Here is a 17209-nt window from a genome sequence, read left to right on the forward strand (position 1 = left end):
TTAGTCAGTAGAATTCTGCACACTTCTTAACGTGAGCAGGTTGTCATGGTAGTGTGGGCAAAACTATTTATTCCTTCAGCTATCTGAAGTTGAGGGAGAACTTTTAACACTTTTAAGCATGTCGATGATTTTACACGATTGATGCCCAAGGAAAGGCAAGTCAGTTTGTTTTAGTTTAAATTAGTAAAAAAAGTATCTCTACTGGTTAGAGCTTGTGTTGCCAGTCAAGCAATGCCGTTTAAAAAAGTTTGAGGGAACACTTGGGTCTTCGTATACATACTGTTTATTGAAACGGAAGTGTTAACGGTATCTAAGGAGATCGGTAAGCAGGATCTCCAAACCTCAACAAGCATTTAGTGTTAGTAAGATCATAATGAGCATCGCTTTTCATTCATCAACACTTGCATTAATTTCCTTTTTAGCATGTAACTATTCAGGAATACTTTTCACTGTGATAGATTTCAGTATTTTGAAAACACATTATACAGTTGAAATAGTCCATTTGGATCATAAAAGCATCTGTCTTGAACTGAGTAGTGACTAGCTATTTTTCTGCTTTTGCTCTACTGCATTTCCAGGTCTTTCTTCCCTTCCTCCATTTCAGGTTGTACAGATATTATTAAGAAGAACTGGTAGACATTATTATTCAAAATTGGGTTATACTACCTTTACAACTGACCAAAAAATATATATATAAAACAGCCTTGTTCTGGGTGTACCCAGATATAATGCCTGTCCATGAGGTGCCTTGAATATTTTCATATGTCTTGGCTTTCTTTTGGAATATGACATTTCACCCAGAAATTCTTTGGCGTCACTCCTGGTCTCATCTCCTCCTTCTCCTCCATCATTGTGGTGCACCTCTGTCCTTTCACTCTAATTTCCCAAACCACCCCAGTTTACTTCTACTTACAACATAACTTCAATACCAATCTTTTCTTTTATATATGGATTGCTCTTCCTTTATCCCATTTATACTCCTTTATCTCCATTTTCCCATCTCTACCCCATAATATCAGTAGTAGGACAGCTCCATAAATGTTCCATATACGGTATGTCTCACCCTTGCTGACATCAGTGACTCTGCATCCCCTTCAACATTCAGTGTGTCAAACAAGCACCAGAACCTCCCACCATTCTTTGGTATAACCATTGCTGATGTCCAAGTTTTTAATGTCTTTATATGGCAGTTCTAATGACGAGCAAATGCTCACTTCCTCACCTTTAGACCACATGAATACAATGTGCACCTCTTGTGGCTCATATCTGATCTTACAGCTTGACTTATATGCAGATGTTCCTCAATTTGCACAAATGCATAAAATGGTCTGGTGCTTCAAAGAAAAATCTATGGTGGACATGCCAGGTTACTTTGAGACAGTTTCAAGACACATGACAATACTGTGGCTCACAATGACCACATTGGATACAAGCAGGCAAATTTTTTAACTGGAGGACATACATGATTTTCCAAAAATGATGCGAAATATTACAATAAGGACTTGAAAAAAATGATTATGCAAGTTTAGAAATGTTAGAAACATTGTTTCTGTGATGAATTAAATTTATTGCATTTCTCTCTGTTATAAAAGGAAATCTTGAGATGAGACAAGAAAATTGCCAAGAGATTTTTTTCAAGTCCCGCCCTCCACCCAACCATTTCCAGTTAACGGCCCACAAACACGGTCCTCTCACCTCTCAATTGTGTGAATGCTTTTGACAGACACATTTCCTGCGCTTTCAGCTCTTATAAATTTTTACTTTTCCTCACTTTAAGTTCCCAATAAAAGAAGATTTATTATGTCCAAATCTTATTGAAGAATTTCATCCTGAAGGTATATCAACAGAAGAAATGAGTTCATGGGCAATCCTAGCACAGAGAAACGATGAAGTCAAACGAATTAACGCAAAAATTGTCGATCGGTTACATGGCAGATTTGTTAAATGCGTATCAATAGATTCTGCTGAAACAGTTGGTGGTGATGGTGCGGAAGATGGAAACATCAACTTACAATATCCCGTAGAATAACTACAACCGTTAACACCGTCCGGTCTTCCACTGGCATGAATTACTGTTGAAAGAAGGATGTATCGTAATGTTATTGTGGAATTTATGTCTGAGTGATGGGCTATGCAGTGGGACAAGATTAGTTGCATTCAAAATTGGTCGAACAATTCTGACATATAAAATTTTAACAGGCAACAAGAGAGGTAATGTAGTACATATTCAGTTAATAACATTAGACACAAAAGGAGATCTTCATATGCCATTCATATTAAAAAGTTTACAGTTTCCCGTCAGAATATCTTTTGCTATGACAATTAACAAATCACAGGGACAAACATTTGAAAAAGTCAGTTTATTTATTAGAGAGAAAGAAACGATATTCACTTACGGGCAGTTATACGTTGCACTGTCATGATGTAAGTCTAAACACGGAATCAAAAGTCAATGCGATCTTGACGAAAAGTTAATTCCAAATATTGTTTTTACTGAACTTTTACAGCAAAAATGTAAGTTTAAAAAAAAATATTTGCGTGTTAATTTCAAAGACAAACTGACCGAAAATGTATAACGCAACAAATACCTCTAATGCAACATGAAACATAATTTTATTTCAATTTATTATGTTTTAATATTTTTTACTATGGTTGATTAAATAGTAAAATAGGTCTATTATGCATATGTAAGAATTCTTTTGAAAATAAAAATCTGTTTAAATTGTACATTCACATCCCCATACGTGACCAGCAGAGCCGCGAAGTGGCTAGCGTGTAGGGGGTTGGCAAGCAAAGTGAGCAGGGGGCAGAGCCCCCTAGTCTGACTGATCACAATTCTAAAGCTCTTAATTTTATTTTGCTGAAACTTGTGTTTGATTATCATATTAGAATTACTAGGAAACAGACTACATTTTTAATGGCATACAGCTACTCACTTTCCAAGTGTCTTTGAACCTGGGCCACACTTAACATGTCTTCTGCACCCCAGCTCCAAGCTCTTGTAGAGGGCACTCCTGGGTGATGCCAAAACGTCTGTCACCATCAGAGAGCAATACCCTGGTGGGTATAAACCCAGGCAGCTAGATGAAGGACCAGGCTCTCCAGGCTAGCCTGAGATTGACCCCACTCTTTATTAATATGATGAGGGTATCAGCTCTATCTTGCTGGGAATCTCTGGTTTTTATGAATAAGGGAAAAGGTTAACAGTACCTAAGATTATTCAAAACCCCTCACTACACTCCTACATTTTCTTTTCCAACTAGGACAAATCAAGAGAGTTGCTTGATGAAGACTTAGGACTTGTACACCGGTCTCCCTAGATTTGGTGTCGGGGTACATTTACTGGAATGATACTCCATAACACATGCTTCCTATGAAGGTTGCTTTTTAAAATGCATTTTGATTGATTAGTCAAAGCTGAAAGTCTTCTGTTGATCCTCACTAACCTATTCACTTGTTACTCATTTTTCATTTAAGCGTCTATTAACTTGGGGGAAAGAGTGAGAAGACAGCTCCCCATTGATTACACTTGAAAGGGCTGCTTGGGAGTAATTACCTAAAAGAATGGCAGGCTTCGCCTGTGATATTAAGATTGACATTTTGCTGACTGGCAGGCTGGTGAAGGAAGCATCTAATGTTAAAGGTTACATTTCATCCCTTTTGTTTTTGAGAGAAAGGTTAAATGGGTCCCAAGGAGATCCATGCTTACATAGAAAGGCCTTTCAGGAGCAGGTTCCAGGAAGGCTTTAAGGCCATGGTTGTTCTCAATATCAGGATAAAACACCCCAAAATAGCTTTTGTTGGGGAAGGTTTAAATGGTTACCATTTATTCTGATACATTGTGGAATGATGTACAAATTAAATCAGCACTAGGCGGTGTGACACTAAACAGAGGGGCACCATTGGATTGTGACTTTGCTGGAGTAATGACGCTGGACTGCGAGTGGCACATGTGTATAGAAAGGCCTACAGCAGTCACCTCAGTTCTCCAGCTTGCCATATCATTTACTTATACCAAAAGATACAGAAAAATAATACTTTAACATATTTCTTTTTTTTCCTGCCTGTACAAATGAACAAGTTCAGACTTACAGTTTTGATTGCTTTTTGACAGGTGGGTCGTTTCCTTCCTCTTGCAGACTCTATAATAGAGTCCTTTCCATTTGTTCAATAAACCATTGTTTCGTCATTAGATAAATGGGCTTGTAAATTTGAAGGATGGGCAGATTGAGCCCCTGGGACGACGTTTGCAGGCTTTCCATCTGTGTGGATGGCTAATATAGACAAATGGCGTCATTAAATCACAAGGCCCCCTGGAGTCGATGGAACTGATTTGAGTTTAGGCATTGTTAACTGAGCTGCTGTGAAAGAGTGTGGAATCCTGTCTAAGCGAGCACGAAAGAAGGCTTAGACAGATGCTGAAAGAAAGCTGCGTTCTCATTACTGGTCTACAGGCCTTTGCCAAAAGAATATTGGTCTTTCCAGACATTTATTGCTTAGCAGAGAATGAATGGATTTTTCTCAAGCACTGTCAGTTTCCACGTGTAGAAATTACTGTCCAGTCAATTATATGGCACTCGTGGTGGGCATGTGCATCTGGACTGACCTGTGACCTTGATGGGTTTTTAGAACAATCTTTTCAATATTATCCCATTCATTTAGCCATTAGCCTGGTGGCTAATGAATTGGCCAACAAATCATAAGGTTGCTTCTTCAGTTTGTGCCACAGAGTCACTGAGCAAGTTACTTAAATTTCCAGAGCTCCATTTTTAGGACTTTTCATTCATCCATCTCTCCACTTTGATACCCGCCTCTTCCAGTTCAGCATACAGGAGGTGCAAGGAGGGATACGGTAAAAACAGAGTAAAGCAAAAATGACTGCAATTGTAGGCAATTCCTACACATTCTGATTTGACCACCACCACCATAAGAAGATATGAAATGTTAAATTAACAGAGAAACAACATTAAATTAGTTTGGTTAGCTTGTCACATGACTTTGTGTCACATAACGTGGTGGTGACAAAGTTTATCTAGTGACACAAGCAACACTAAAGACTGGAATATCTGTCACTGGTGAAAAATCGCTTAGGGTGGCGCTCCCACTCTCTGTTGTGTCATTCTCGTTGAGATGGCTGGCATTTCTACTCTTAGGTAACTGCAGGTTTGTGTCTGCCAGCTGTTTTATTAAGCTCCATATACAGTAGGTTATTTAGAAGGTCCTGTGAATATGTAATATGAAAAGCACTGTCCTTTGTCTTGCTTCTGCATGCCCTTGTTAAGGACATTTACTGTAAGGCTTAATTATTTTTTATTGTTATTTAGTGCACTTTAAGGTGCACACTATGATTGTCATAAAGCCAACGTAAATGAGGACAATTTTGCAAGATAAAATAAAACAATTACTATTTAGTTTGATTATTTGTGACAGCCACCCTCCCACACCCCTAAGGAAGTCTCGAGATGCAATACATTTTAATTGCTCACATATTCAGATGAATCCAGCAGATAGAAAATGAGTACGCAACTCATTCTAGTCAGCATTGTAATGAGAGCCATTGGGTGTTTCTTTTTAATCATGGTGACCAAGGCCTGACCCAAGACCTCCATATGTATAAATGAGATTGCCGACCTTCACCCTACTCTTGTCTTAACCTCCCCTTGCAAAACAAAGTAATGAAAAGTATATCCTTCTTTTATACACATGTCACTCTGAGCAGGGGATTTCAAGCGAGACATTGTCCATCTAAATTTTAAACTGTAGACTGGCTGCCAATCTTCAAAGGGCAAATGTATGCAAAAGTGTCCAACTAGTTTTAAACATTTTAGTCACTCAATCCAGCATTTCTTTGGACAGTAATGGTCAAATATTGAAACAACAGATTGTGTTGTATGTTTTTTCGGTCATCCGAGTGCCAAGGTGCCAACCAATATAGATGATCAGTCAAACAAAGAATTAGCAAAATATCAATTCAATCCTATTCACTTTCTATACTTAATGGAAAACTGTTCCTGAAGGACGGTCCAACTATCCTCCCATTTAACTAATCTCGCCAAATTCAGGAGAGCTGGAACTGTGGACAATGGTAAACAAAAGAGTTTTATTACTTTGTTGTCATGCATTTTTATACATGCAGTAGTTAAGCTGCCTATCTAAGACGGGCTGAAATCTATGTGATCAGTGGAGACCCCAACGTTCACATTTGCAGTGCACTATGCTGTGCATAAGTCTCTGTTATGTTCCATTTGGTATGGGATTCATAAAAGCAGTATCAGTGTTTGTGATGTGCCAACTATTGGAATAACAAATGCAACTCATTTTATTACTAAAAATGTTTGCGATGCAGAGACATACCAACCGGACAGACACGCAGACAAGACACACAGACACCTATCCTTTTATTAAGGCTGATTTTTAAGCTACATGGTGCAAACAGTAGGGCCACTTGTGACATCCTTTAAGTCAAAGTATCACCAGGGAAGCTCAGGTGGAATAAAATAAAATGTTTAAATGAAAAATTGAATAAATACACAAAGGTAAGTAGAACCCTAAATCCAAAGAGGACTGTTTCATTTATGTTAGGTAGAATGCCCAGAGGGGACTGGGCAGTCTCATGGCCTGGAACCCCTGCAGATTTTATTTTTTTCTCCAGCCATCTTTGAATAGAGTTTTTTTTTTTGTTTTTTCTGTCCTCCCTGGCCATCGGACCTTACTCTTATTCTATGTTAACTAATGTTGTCTTATTTTAATTTCTTATTTTGTCTTTTATTTTTCTTCATTATGTAAAGCACTTTGACCTACTTTTTTGTATGAAAATGTGCTATATACATAAATGTTTTTGTTGTTAAAATGAAAAGAGATATAAAAAACAAATAAGATGAAACCTATGCAACTCCAGACCTTATAAATAAAACAAGAGGGCCTTGATTGACCCATGGGCTGGCTGGTCCACTTTCCCAGGCCAAGAACCTAACAGGATGCTCTTGACCTCCCTCTCTAACACCACAGGCCTTTGTTTCTCCTAGCAGGTGAGGCTTTGCCTCCTTCCCCTCTCCTGACTCCAAGCTCCCAGATCCTGAGATCAGTGGGCCTTTTAAGCCTGGGCCTAATATTCTTCCCAGGTAACCAATCACCGTTCTTTCTCAGTTGCCAGCTGTTCTTGTCCATCGCCTTTCCACAAAGCTGTAATGATGAGAGCCAGACTGTCTGTCATCCACAGTGTAAAGCATCCTATCCTTTAGCGGCTTGAGGAACATTGGTACCATTAAAAGGATTAAAAGGTACCATCATAATGTAGTCTAACGTTTTACTTGACCCGTATATTCTCTGGTTATTATATTTGTCGCTGCTTCATATTTTGCTACGCTGATATAGAACAATTCATTTTATGAAATGAATAAATGCACTCCATTTTAATAAGAATGATCTCAGTTTATAGTACAACATAAAAGAGTAATTAATTAACATTTCCACACATAATTGATTAGTTCAGTAAAGAAATGAAGTTCAGTTATCAGAGCTAATTGGTATTTGTTTTTTTCTTTTAGTTCTAATACTTAAACTATTTTATTCATAGTCACCAGAGGCAGAGATAATACCATCAGCACTGGAAACAAGGTGGGCAACAACCTGTGTCAGCGGGCCAGTTCATTGCAGGGCACACAAAAAGACATTGTTACATTGGAGCCCATTTATTATCACACATGCTTTGGCGATGTGGTGGGAAAACTGGAGAAACCCCCAGGCAGACAGAAGAGATAGCCTGGCCCAGCAGCAATGAGAGCAAGACAGGAGGCCAGTCAGTCAGTCACGGGGTGAATTCACGTACACACTTACTCACACAGAAGCCAATCAGAGGTGCTTATCCACCAAACCAAATGTCTAAACTGTGGATGGAAAACCCCAGACAGACTCTGGGAGAAGATGAACACCACATAGACAATGCGGCCAAATCTACATTCTGTGCCAAATTGAAATATTAAATTACACATTTCTGAAGACTTCACTGCGGAAAGCAGTGTCACATATAATATATTGTAAGCACGACTCCATGACCGCAGAAATGAGAAAGGTGGGTAGTGTTGAAGATTAATGAATGGAAGGATGTAATGCAGAGAGAGCCTGGAGCTGGGAGGCAGATAAACCAGTAAGTGTATGCTGGTTTTATTTTCTGGCCCCTCTCTTTCTTATCCAGATATGGTTATATAATAGATGGCTCTCTAAATTGCGCTGGACTCCTTTGGCTCTGTTTATTGCTCTGCTGAATCCTGCAGTGGATCGATTTTCTTTGTTTTCAAGACGGCATGCAATTTATCAGACTTTTTTTTATATTAACTCGATCATTTAAAACTCGGTACTTGTAAGCTGTGTCACAGCAGCTAGGTACACGCACTTGTTTTGGCCTGCGGAGTTCTGTATGTGGTCTCTCCCGGTGGTTTAAAATGACTTAGAGATTGTATTGCATCAGTAGTAAAGCAAATATTCATGCAGTTTTTAGATTCCGCTTTATTGTTATTAATGCAGAATTCTTATTAGTGGGTAAGTCCCAGTAATAATGTAATTTAATAATGTGCAAAACAACGAAGCTCGGCACATCTCTGAGCTGCATCCCAGCTGTACCAGAGTTGATGTTTACAGAGTGGCACTTCCTAACAGCAATCCAATGATGGCAGAATTTATTCCATGGACTCACGTATTGATCTCTCTCATATTTTATTGAAGTGCCCATAGCAATGGGCTATGGGCTGCGGGAGAAACAAATTACAGCTCAAGCCGATGAAGACGATGTGACCGGACTGCTAACGTCTCTGTCGTAAAAGGTGCCCCTCCGTTTTACTGCCACTTTCAAGCGGACGTCCTCACCATACTATTAAGTGGCATATATTGTTGAGAGTGAAATCTGAAAACATTTTATGAGGCACCCGAAATGAAGCAGGGGAGGGCCAATAAGGGAGGCTTTCAGTGAAATTAGGTTTACTGGGCCTTTGTATGCTATAAACCTCCTTATCGCTGGGGCCAATTTTAGAGCTCCTAAATAATCTGAATTACAATGTATTTCTCTAGGCAGCCCCTAAATTCCCCAATCAGATTTATTCTGCCCTATGCTTTAGTTACTTGCAAATAAGGCCGACTGGCGCTTTGAAATTCTAAGCAGCCCATGTCACTTGTGCTTGCTGTTTTTGCCTTTTGTTTTGGTCTGATTTTTTAATGCACATTTTCTTTTCCATTTGCTGTCTTTCTTTGTTTTTTGTCCAGCCTAATTTTTTTTCTTTGCCCTTTTCACATTTACCATTTTGTGAGTCTTTCAGGGTGCTGCCTAGATTTACGTTTCTTTTCTTTTTTTTTTTTTTTGGTCTTCTTCAGTGGATGCTTTCGTTCCCCCGCGCCCAGTATTTTACTGCTGACTGCAATGGAGCACAGTACCCTTGATAACAGGCAGTACCAACGCATGTATTTTTAGCGGAGATATTCGTCTGTGTGACATTATGGGGCTAGCCTCACCTGCCTGATTGACGGCCTTTTAATTTTTATTTAGCTTGTGTTCAAATATAAAGACGGATTGACAGAGTTGTAAATGCATTGATGGAAATAAGGAATAAAATAAAAAAGTCAGATTCATTATGAAAGGCTAAAAGTTCTTCAGTGGTGTTGGCGGTGTCACAGAAGTGTGAACATTTCTCTGGTTACCTTCAGTCTGTTAGTTAATCCAATATGATTGCAGAAATAAATGTGGTAAACTGGTGTCCCATCCGCTGGTAGTTCCAGCCTTGTGCACATTGCCTTCTAAGTCTTTGTAGCTTTCACTGGAAAAAAATAGATGGACTGATGATGGATGGATAGAGCACTTTGAGACAATTATCAATATTAGGTGCTTTAAAAATGAAGGCATTATAAAGCTCGGGAGACATCAAACAGAAAGGAAGGAATGGAAATCCGACAGGACATAGCGGCTTTTAGCTTCTCTGGGACTTGAGGGCAGCCGAATGCTAATCTGCTGTGGCTAGTCTGTTGTGCAGACCTGCAGTTAAATATACCAATTATTTTAACAAAAGAAAAAAAAAAATTGAAATGATGAAAGAAATACCCTCTTGCAGTTACACAATTGCAGCCTAAGCTTTCTTTCACTTCAATGTGTATTATTATCTTCATTATCCTTTCCTTTTAGTCATTTCTACCTGTTTTGAGGTTAGGTAATGCTTACTTTATTATTATTATGTATGGTCAATGTGCATTCTTTTCTGTGTGTGAGCTTTAAAAGGAGTTGATATTATTGCTGCATGTATCTTGTCTCTTCATGCATGCAGAAATGTGACATTCTCAACCCTGCGCAATTGAATTCTGGGTGGTGGGAGGCAGGCAGGAGTTTAACTTGCCAGCTCTGGTCACAAGGCTGAAAACAGCCTGGCACAGCGTGCCACAGAACAGGCACCTCTAGAGGGCTCAAAGTTTTTATGATCACCACTATATTGTGTAGAATTTGCACATTTCATTTGTTACATATTAAAATTGTTTAATCCTGTCACAAATAATAACAAATGTGGAGTGCACTACAATGTTTTTGCACCACTGTCTACAGTTGTTTCCAGTTTTGAATCCCAGTGCTACTGGGACAGGCGCCTGCTCCATACGACCTGAACTAGACAGGTGGCTCTGAACATGGATGGATGGATGATTTAGCCTCGAGTCTACTTGGTTTGACAGTGCAACATGTTAACAAGATAACAGTGATTGACTTGAGCCTATTGAATGTTGTTCATGTTTAAGCTAACATTTAATAACATTGCAGATGTGAGTTTGGGCGCAGGCTCCATGCCTGTACACTGAGATGAGTGCAATACAAAATATGTTGATGTCCTGCTATACTAGGATTGTCTGTTATCATGTTATCATATCAGTAAAAGATGATGGGAAATTCACGTGAGGCCTGCTTGACCAACAAACACATGGGTGTAGTTTTTGTGGTATACTTTAAATATAGGAAAGAACTGCAGTGACACAAATGATATATTTCTCCACTCCCTTTGTCCAGCAGCCGCGGCTAATCACAAAACCAAAAAATAAACCAATCATATTTACTACGAATGACAGGTATTTCAAAAAAGAAAACCTTCTTTTCATCACAAAATAGTTGATCTTCAATTTTATTTCAAAACTACCCCTTTTGCAGATTGGTGTTTCCCTGCTAATGTAGCGCTCACACTGTGTTTCCTCCAGGAGGCAGTGTTGCTCCAGAACTTCAGGCTCATCCATTAATGGCTTCAGGTAGCTGTTCATAATACAGTCATGTCAATGTTGAGAATATTAGAATGGAAAAACAGACAAGTGGTTAGATACTGGGCATGTCAATCAAGTGATGCAAAGTTAATTGTTCTTCTGAGCGAAACGATCTCATTGCTGCTAGCTGAGATTTGAAATTTCAAGTTGCTGAAACTGCTGAAAATCACCTAGATAGTAGAAGATATACATTTAATTTTAATAGGCATAGCAGTAAAGTAAATATGCAGTTTAGCACATAGATTTGTATTGCGAAAAAACCATGACCATACCCAGAATGTGGTTTCAAGGAACCTTTTAATTATTTTAACATCATTTGTTTATTTTATTATACAGCCGTTTGAAATAATACTCGTAATATCGATCTGGAGAGAATGCATTAGTCTACAAGCCTTATGTGACCTGCTTTTCCTGTGCCAGCTGAGCCCCTGGCTTAGCAGTCATTTTAATAAGATGTGAAGTAAGCACTACTGAGATACATAAAGCATACCGGAGAGTACGATGAATACAGTGAAAATAATGAAATGCCTCAGTCCACATCAGAAATTTGAAATTCAAGTCTCTGACCAAAATGGTAATTTCAGTTCAATTGGAAAAAAACATCCCATTCATTATCTACGTGAAGAATTTCAGAATTTACCAATGAATTTACAACAAATCCATGTTTGTTTTATAAAATGCTTGTCGGGTGCAGAAGACTGAGGCTGGATACTGGCTAGATCTCTGCCTGTGTGTGTGTGTGTGGCGTCTGCATGCGCTCCCAGTGCCTGTGAAGGTTTGCCTTTTCTGCAGGCACTCCATTTTATTTTGGCCTGAGTGAGTGGATGTGGTTTGGTGCATAAATATGCCGTGGGATGACTGGCGCAAGTCACAGGGGTCCCGCTGTGCTACCGCGCTGTACTTCACAGGGGTAGTGGTGTGCATGTGTCCCATATTTCCAGTATTTTCAGGCCAGTAGATTAGCTGGTTACCTGACATTACTGAGCTAGCTGTCCCAGGGATACCACATGTCTCTTGAGCTGGGGTGAAACTTTCCACATGTGACAGTTCCTGGCTGGGAATGACTTAAGTAGTAAGGGATCCTTGAAGTTGCACTAAATAAAAACATAATTACAACCAACAAATAGTTTTATTTATAACTTACTGTACCACATATATTAAGGTGCATGCAAATTTGGATATGCGTATACTACGGAATATTTTTAATCATTCCAGAAACTTGCATAATAATTTCTTTGGTGGCTTCAATTTTCAGACATGTTTTTGACTTTCTGTGCGTGTTTATGAAAGCTCTCAAGCTAATTCACATAAAACGCGATTGCTGGAGTCTCTTTTGATTGCTTCACTCTCCTTAATGTCAAGAGTGCCTTATGTACATTCTGAATACTTGAACCAGTTCACTCTTACTGGGCCAAATTTTCTGGGACCACACACTCTGTCCTTCTTTCAAACATTAGCAAATCCTGGTAATTTATCAATAAATTATATCAGTAATTTACCAATAAAATCATGCAAGTGTGAAAGATATAGCCAAGTCACCAGAGGGGGCTGAACATGCAACCTTATGTTTTGTAGTCCAGCTCTTTAGCTATCGGGCTACACTGCCTGATTTGAGAATCAGAACCAACTGATCTGTGCAAGGTCGGGTGTGTATTCTTTTTTTGCTTAATATGTACTTGAGGATCCTATTATTTGTAGTCTATATAATATTAATCACATGATAAAGTAAGTCTACCCGTTGTCATCTCTTTGGCTTTACATATCAGGACATAACTTACAACCATCTAGTCCTTGCCGAGTTTTTCAAAATCCAACCTCAAGTGACAAACAGCTCATAGCAGATTTGACTTGGTCATTATATTTATTCTGTGTTTCCTCTCAGTCACTTATTTTTGTTATCAATGCGTGACGCATTATGCAAACCAGTCTAGTATAAGATCTATAAACATATATGGTTCATTTGTTGTTTTTTGGATATAAATAATAACAGACTGGGCGAGCAGCCTTATTTTCTTGAACTGTTGAATGGAGATGATTTGCATTTTGATAGTGAACATTTCAATGGAGGCAAAGCCTAAGGACCCAAAAACATCCCTACAAGAAAACAATATTTAATAAAAATATCTATTGGAGAGCAACTAGTTCCACTTTCATCACAGTGACAATAATACAGTTAAAGACATTGTTATTTGCCCATAATGACAAGTTAAAAAGATGGCATACAGCGATGAAACACTGTGCCCGGTTAAGATGGGATTCCCTATCAGCAAACAAACAGAGCATCTGCCACCATCCCATCATTCAGATGTGCCAGTAAGATTGCACAGCTTTTCATTTTTTTCTTTTTTCCTTTTTTTTACACTGCCCTGAGTGTTAAAGTCCATCTTGCAACACAAATGCACCTGTAATTGTAGCAGTTTTGCTCTTAAAGAGGAGCAGCCCGTTGAGCCCAATGTTACTGCTGTCATTGCCTTTAACTTGCAGACTTCTTGTTGTGTGCGCCTGGACCTGCAGCCTTGTGCACTTAAGAGCCTCTTAGGCATTCCACTCTTCCCAAAGGTCATGCATACTGTAGCTTGCTTGTATATATGGCTTTTCATTCACTTCTCAGAATTGTCTTCAATTGCATCAAAATTAAAAGGCACTACCATCAGAATGCTTGGTGATGGCTCTTCTGCTGCTGTAATGCTGATTTAATCTAGTCAGTGTCGACGGATCTCAAGACAGACCACCAAGCAAACAGTAGACAAGAGCTGTGCTGATATCTAGAGCGGTGGAGAGTCGGACCCTCTGACATGCACCACACCCCTTCTGCACACAAACGCACTCATTCACTCAAACATGGCTTCCCCAGACACTCAGCTTGTCAGCGCCGGCTACTAGTTATTAGATTTTAAAGAAGAGAAATGAGCTGAGCACTCAGCAGAGCAGCCAGTGAAATCTAATAATTGTTATTATCCTACCATGTATTCCCCCATCCTGGTACATCGTGCCACGCAGACCCACATCACTTTTTAACTGAACATGGCAAAAAAAAATTGGGAGAGACCAATGAGGTGCTTTTAAAAACCTACCAGCTCATTGCTTTCAGATTCTGGCAGCATGAAAGCTACACGTTCATTTTTGTTTCATTAGTACATGATTGCTGTACAAATCTACATCCCAGAATTCTTTGACTAACCTTGTGTTTCCTAGGAGAATATCCTGAACAAGTAATGTTTGAAATAGGGAAAGGCATGAGAGATTATTGCTAATAATGAAAAGTTGTTATTATTTTTTTTAAGGATAACAATCTTTGGGACAGGTGCAAAGTGGCTGTCAGTCCTGGAAGAACGGAACCTGAAACCATGTGAGTAGAACAACCCAAGAGCAGTCTGGGACTGAGACCTGCATCGGGCGGTAGTTTGGTTGAAAGCAGGGCTTGAGTGACAGTGGAAGCTATCAGAATCACATCCATAGGGTTGGCTGCATGTCACTGAATCAAGATGTACAGCTCAGGTGAGGGAGACATGTCTTATATCAGAGGGGCCATGTGTTGCTCTATTGATAGACACTTAATGTACTAGTTTAGGACAATGACTTGTCGACTATTTGAATACAAGGTGTGTCTGTCTGCTGCAACATACAACCTGAGCCCAGAGTTATAAGTTAGAAAAGCTAAAGCTCACTGCTGATAAGAGAGGTAAGGAGGCAGACATCTGCAGGTATAAGGAAGTAGATGGAGAGCACCCTTAGCTTAGCTCATTGATGGAGACCTGTGTGAGGCAGGTTCACGGACGGAGAGGTTACTTTCTGATCAGGAGTGAACAAAGACAACACATACAAGAATAAAACTTTGTTTTCACAAAATAGGCTGGCGTTCTTTAAGTATTATCTGGTACTGCTTCCTCTATTCAGTTCAGTGTCATTAACTAGTGGTATTTTAAAGCAGCTAACCCATTATCTAGTCTATTCAAATGAAAATAAATAAAACTGAAAGGCCATGGCAGCACAGGAGCACAGTTGCCTGCTGGGAACAGGAAAACAGTTTAAGCATCAAACTGATTTCAATAATAGTAACAGTAAGAGCAATTAATGCTTATTGCTATGATAATTAAAGCTCTTATTGAGAAGCTTCATCATGTTCCTGAATTATAAGTGAAAAACATTTGCAATTTTTTCCCCTCAAGTAGAAGGCAGTTCATTCCCAATGGCTGATTTGCTGTTTATTGCTGTGCAAATCGGTGAACCTGTAATGGGCTCTAACCCTACAAGTGCAGTGCCAGTTACACCAAGTCATTGTGAGGTTTATTTTTCTCATTTTGAACCAAAGTCCATGAAATGCATTGAGAGATACCCACTTCTTGTTGTTTTACTGTGCTGATTTTCTTTCCTCTCTTATCTTCTGACTACACAGCTGAAACCCACAACCTGCAGACCCTGCACACGATTCTGTCCACTGGCTCCACTCTCAAACCGCAGAGCTATGACTATGTCTACAAACACATCAAGAGCAATGTTCTTTTGGGATCCATCAGTGGTAAGTGTTTGGAAATGGAAGTAAATGTGAGTTGAATTGTTCTGCATTATTTTCATCCTTTGTGTGACGCTTCCCATTATAGTGGTAAAGTCCTGTTTGCATACATGAGCTGAAATTCAGAACCTTAATGAAGCTGGTGGCTCCTCAATGCTAGTAGTAGCGGTAGTATTGTCACATGTTCAGAGTGTGCTGAAATTCAAGCCCAGCATGCAACACGTTGCCCCTCTCCAGTGCCGTAATAAATAAAAACGTAAAAATGTATTAGCTTGTCTGATGTACTCCTCACTCCTGTTTTTGTGCTCCCACGACCTGAAAACTTGTGGACGAAACCCCGAGACAAACTCGAGTAACCTTTCATTGTTAAATAGTGAAGTTGTTCTACATGCTAATCAAGGCACCAGAAAGTGTGATTGGCACATGCAAGTAAGAATATAAATGCACTCCGTACACACGATAGTAGTGTCAATGTCAACCTATTGAACCTGTAACACTTTTCTACAAATTATCCTAAATTATTTATAAATTTAAAACCAGTAGGGTTTGGTGTAACTGCTCTGTAATTTGAAGTTGTTTAAGACAAAGTTTGTAAAAACACGAAAATAAGCTAACAGAATCAACCGAATACCTGGAATTTATATCCCTGTGTGTCTCAGACGTGAACTTGTTTACCTTCTTCATCCATGTGATGCAATGGGTGAAGATTCGGAGGCCATACGACTCCTTAATTCCAATCTTATTTTCAGTAACTGATTACAAGTCTAAGTAAGCAGGCCCCTCACACTCCATTGTGAACAGCGAAGGCTTTGAATCCATGAGCCTCACATTTAAGTTTCCAGTTTAGACCCCAATTATCCACCTCTTGGTGCCTTCAGAGGGTATTCTTTGCTTTAGAGGTAAAACGTTTTCAAACCCTAGCACCCTGTTTCCAGTCTGTGCTCAGTCGTTGACTCCCAGTGTGCACACAGGCTAAGTTACCTCATCTCACTTGGCAGCTGTATGGAAAAGTAGTTAAAAGGGTTTAAAGTGGGAGCTTACCATTTAATGTTCACCGTCCCATGTGCCTCTTTAAGCTCATTCACTTCATCACTTCATATTCAATAAACTCATTAGTGGCTCATACATCTGCTCTTAGCTGTGACTCCATTTGTATCCTTCAGTTGCACAACCTCATCTGATTTAGAAGCACCATAGGGTAAACGGTTTGAGAGTAAGTGTCATAAAGGTCCGGTCCCAGCTCAGCCATTATCTCTCTGCCTAGCCCCGAGCTAAGAGGAGGCCACAGGAAGGAATTGACTCGGGAGCCCTTTAGTTCAAGTTTTAGCTCATCCTCAGTTACCAGTGTGCCCCTGGTCTAAGTTGGTGTCAACAAAGGAAATGAAACGACTTAAATCCTTTTCTCACAGTCCTAATCCCAGC

At 39.4% G+C, this 17209-nt stretch overlaps 1 protein-coding gene across 1 annotated transcript in view; it reads left to right on the top strand.

The window, feature by feature from the left end:
- aacs (acetoacetyl-CoA synthetase) overlaps positions 1–17209 on the top strand; it is a 104536-nt gene that overhangs the window by 49210 nt on the left and 38117 nt on the right. Inside the window, exons 11-12 of the mRNA XM_039771573.1 lie at positions 14559–14623; positions 15671–15793. Of these exons, the coding sequence (XP_039627507.1) occupies positions 14559–14623; positions 15671–15793 (188 nt within the window). The remainder of the gene's footprint in view (positions 1–14558; positions 14624–15670; positions 15794–17209) is intronic.

The sequence above is a fragment of the Polypterus senegalus genome, chromosome 12 (assembly GCF_016835505.1).
Source record: "Polypterus senegalus isolate Bchr_013 chromosome 12, ASM1683550v1, whole genome shotgun sequence".
Classification (NCBI taxonomy): Eukaryota; Metazoa; Chordata; class Cladistia; order Polypteriformes; family Polypteridae; genus Polypterus; species Polypterus senegalus.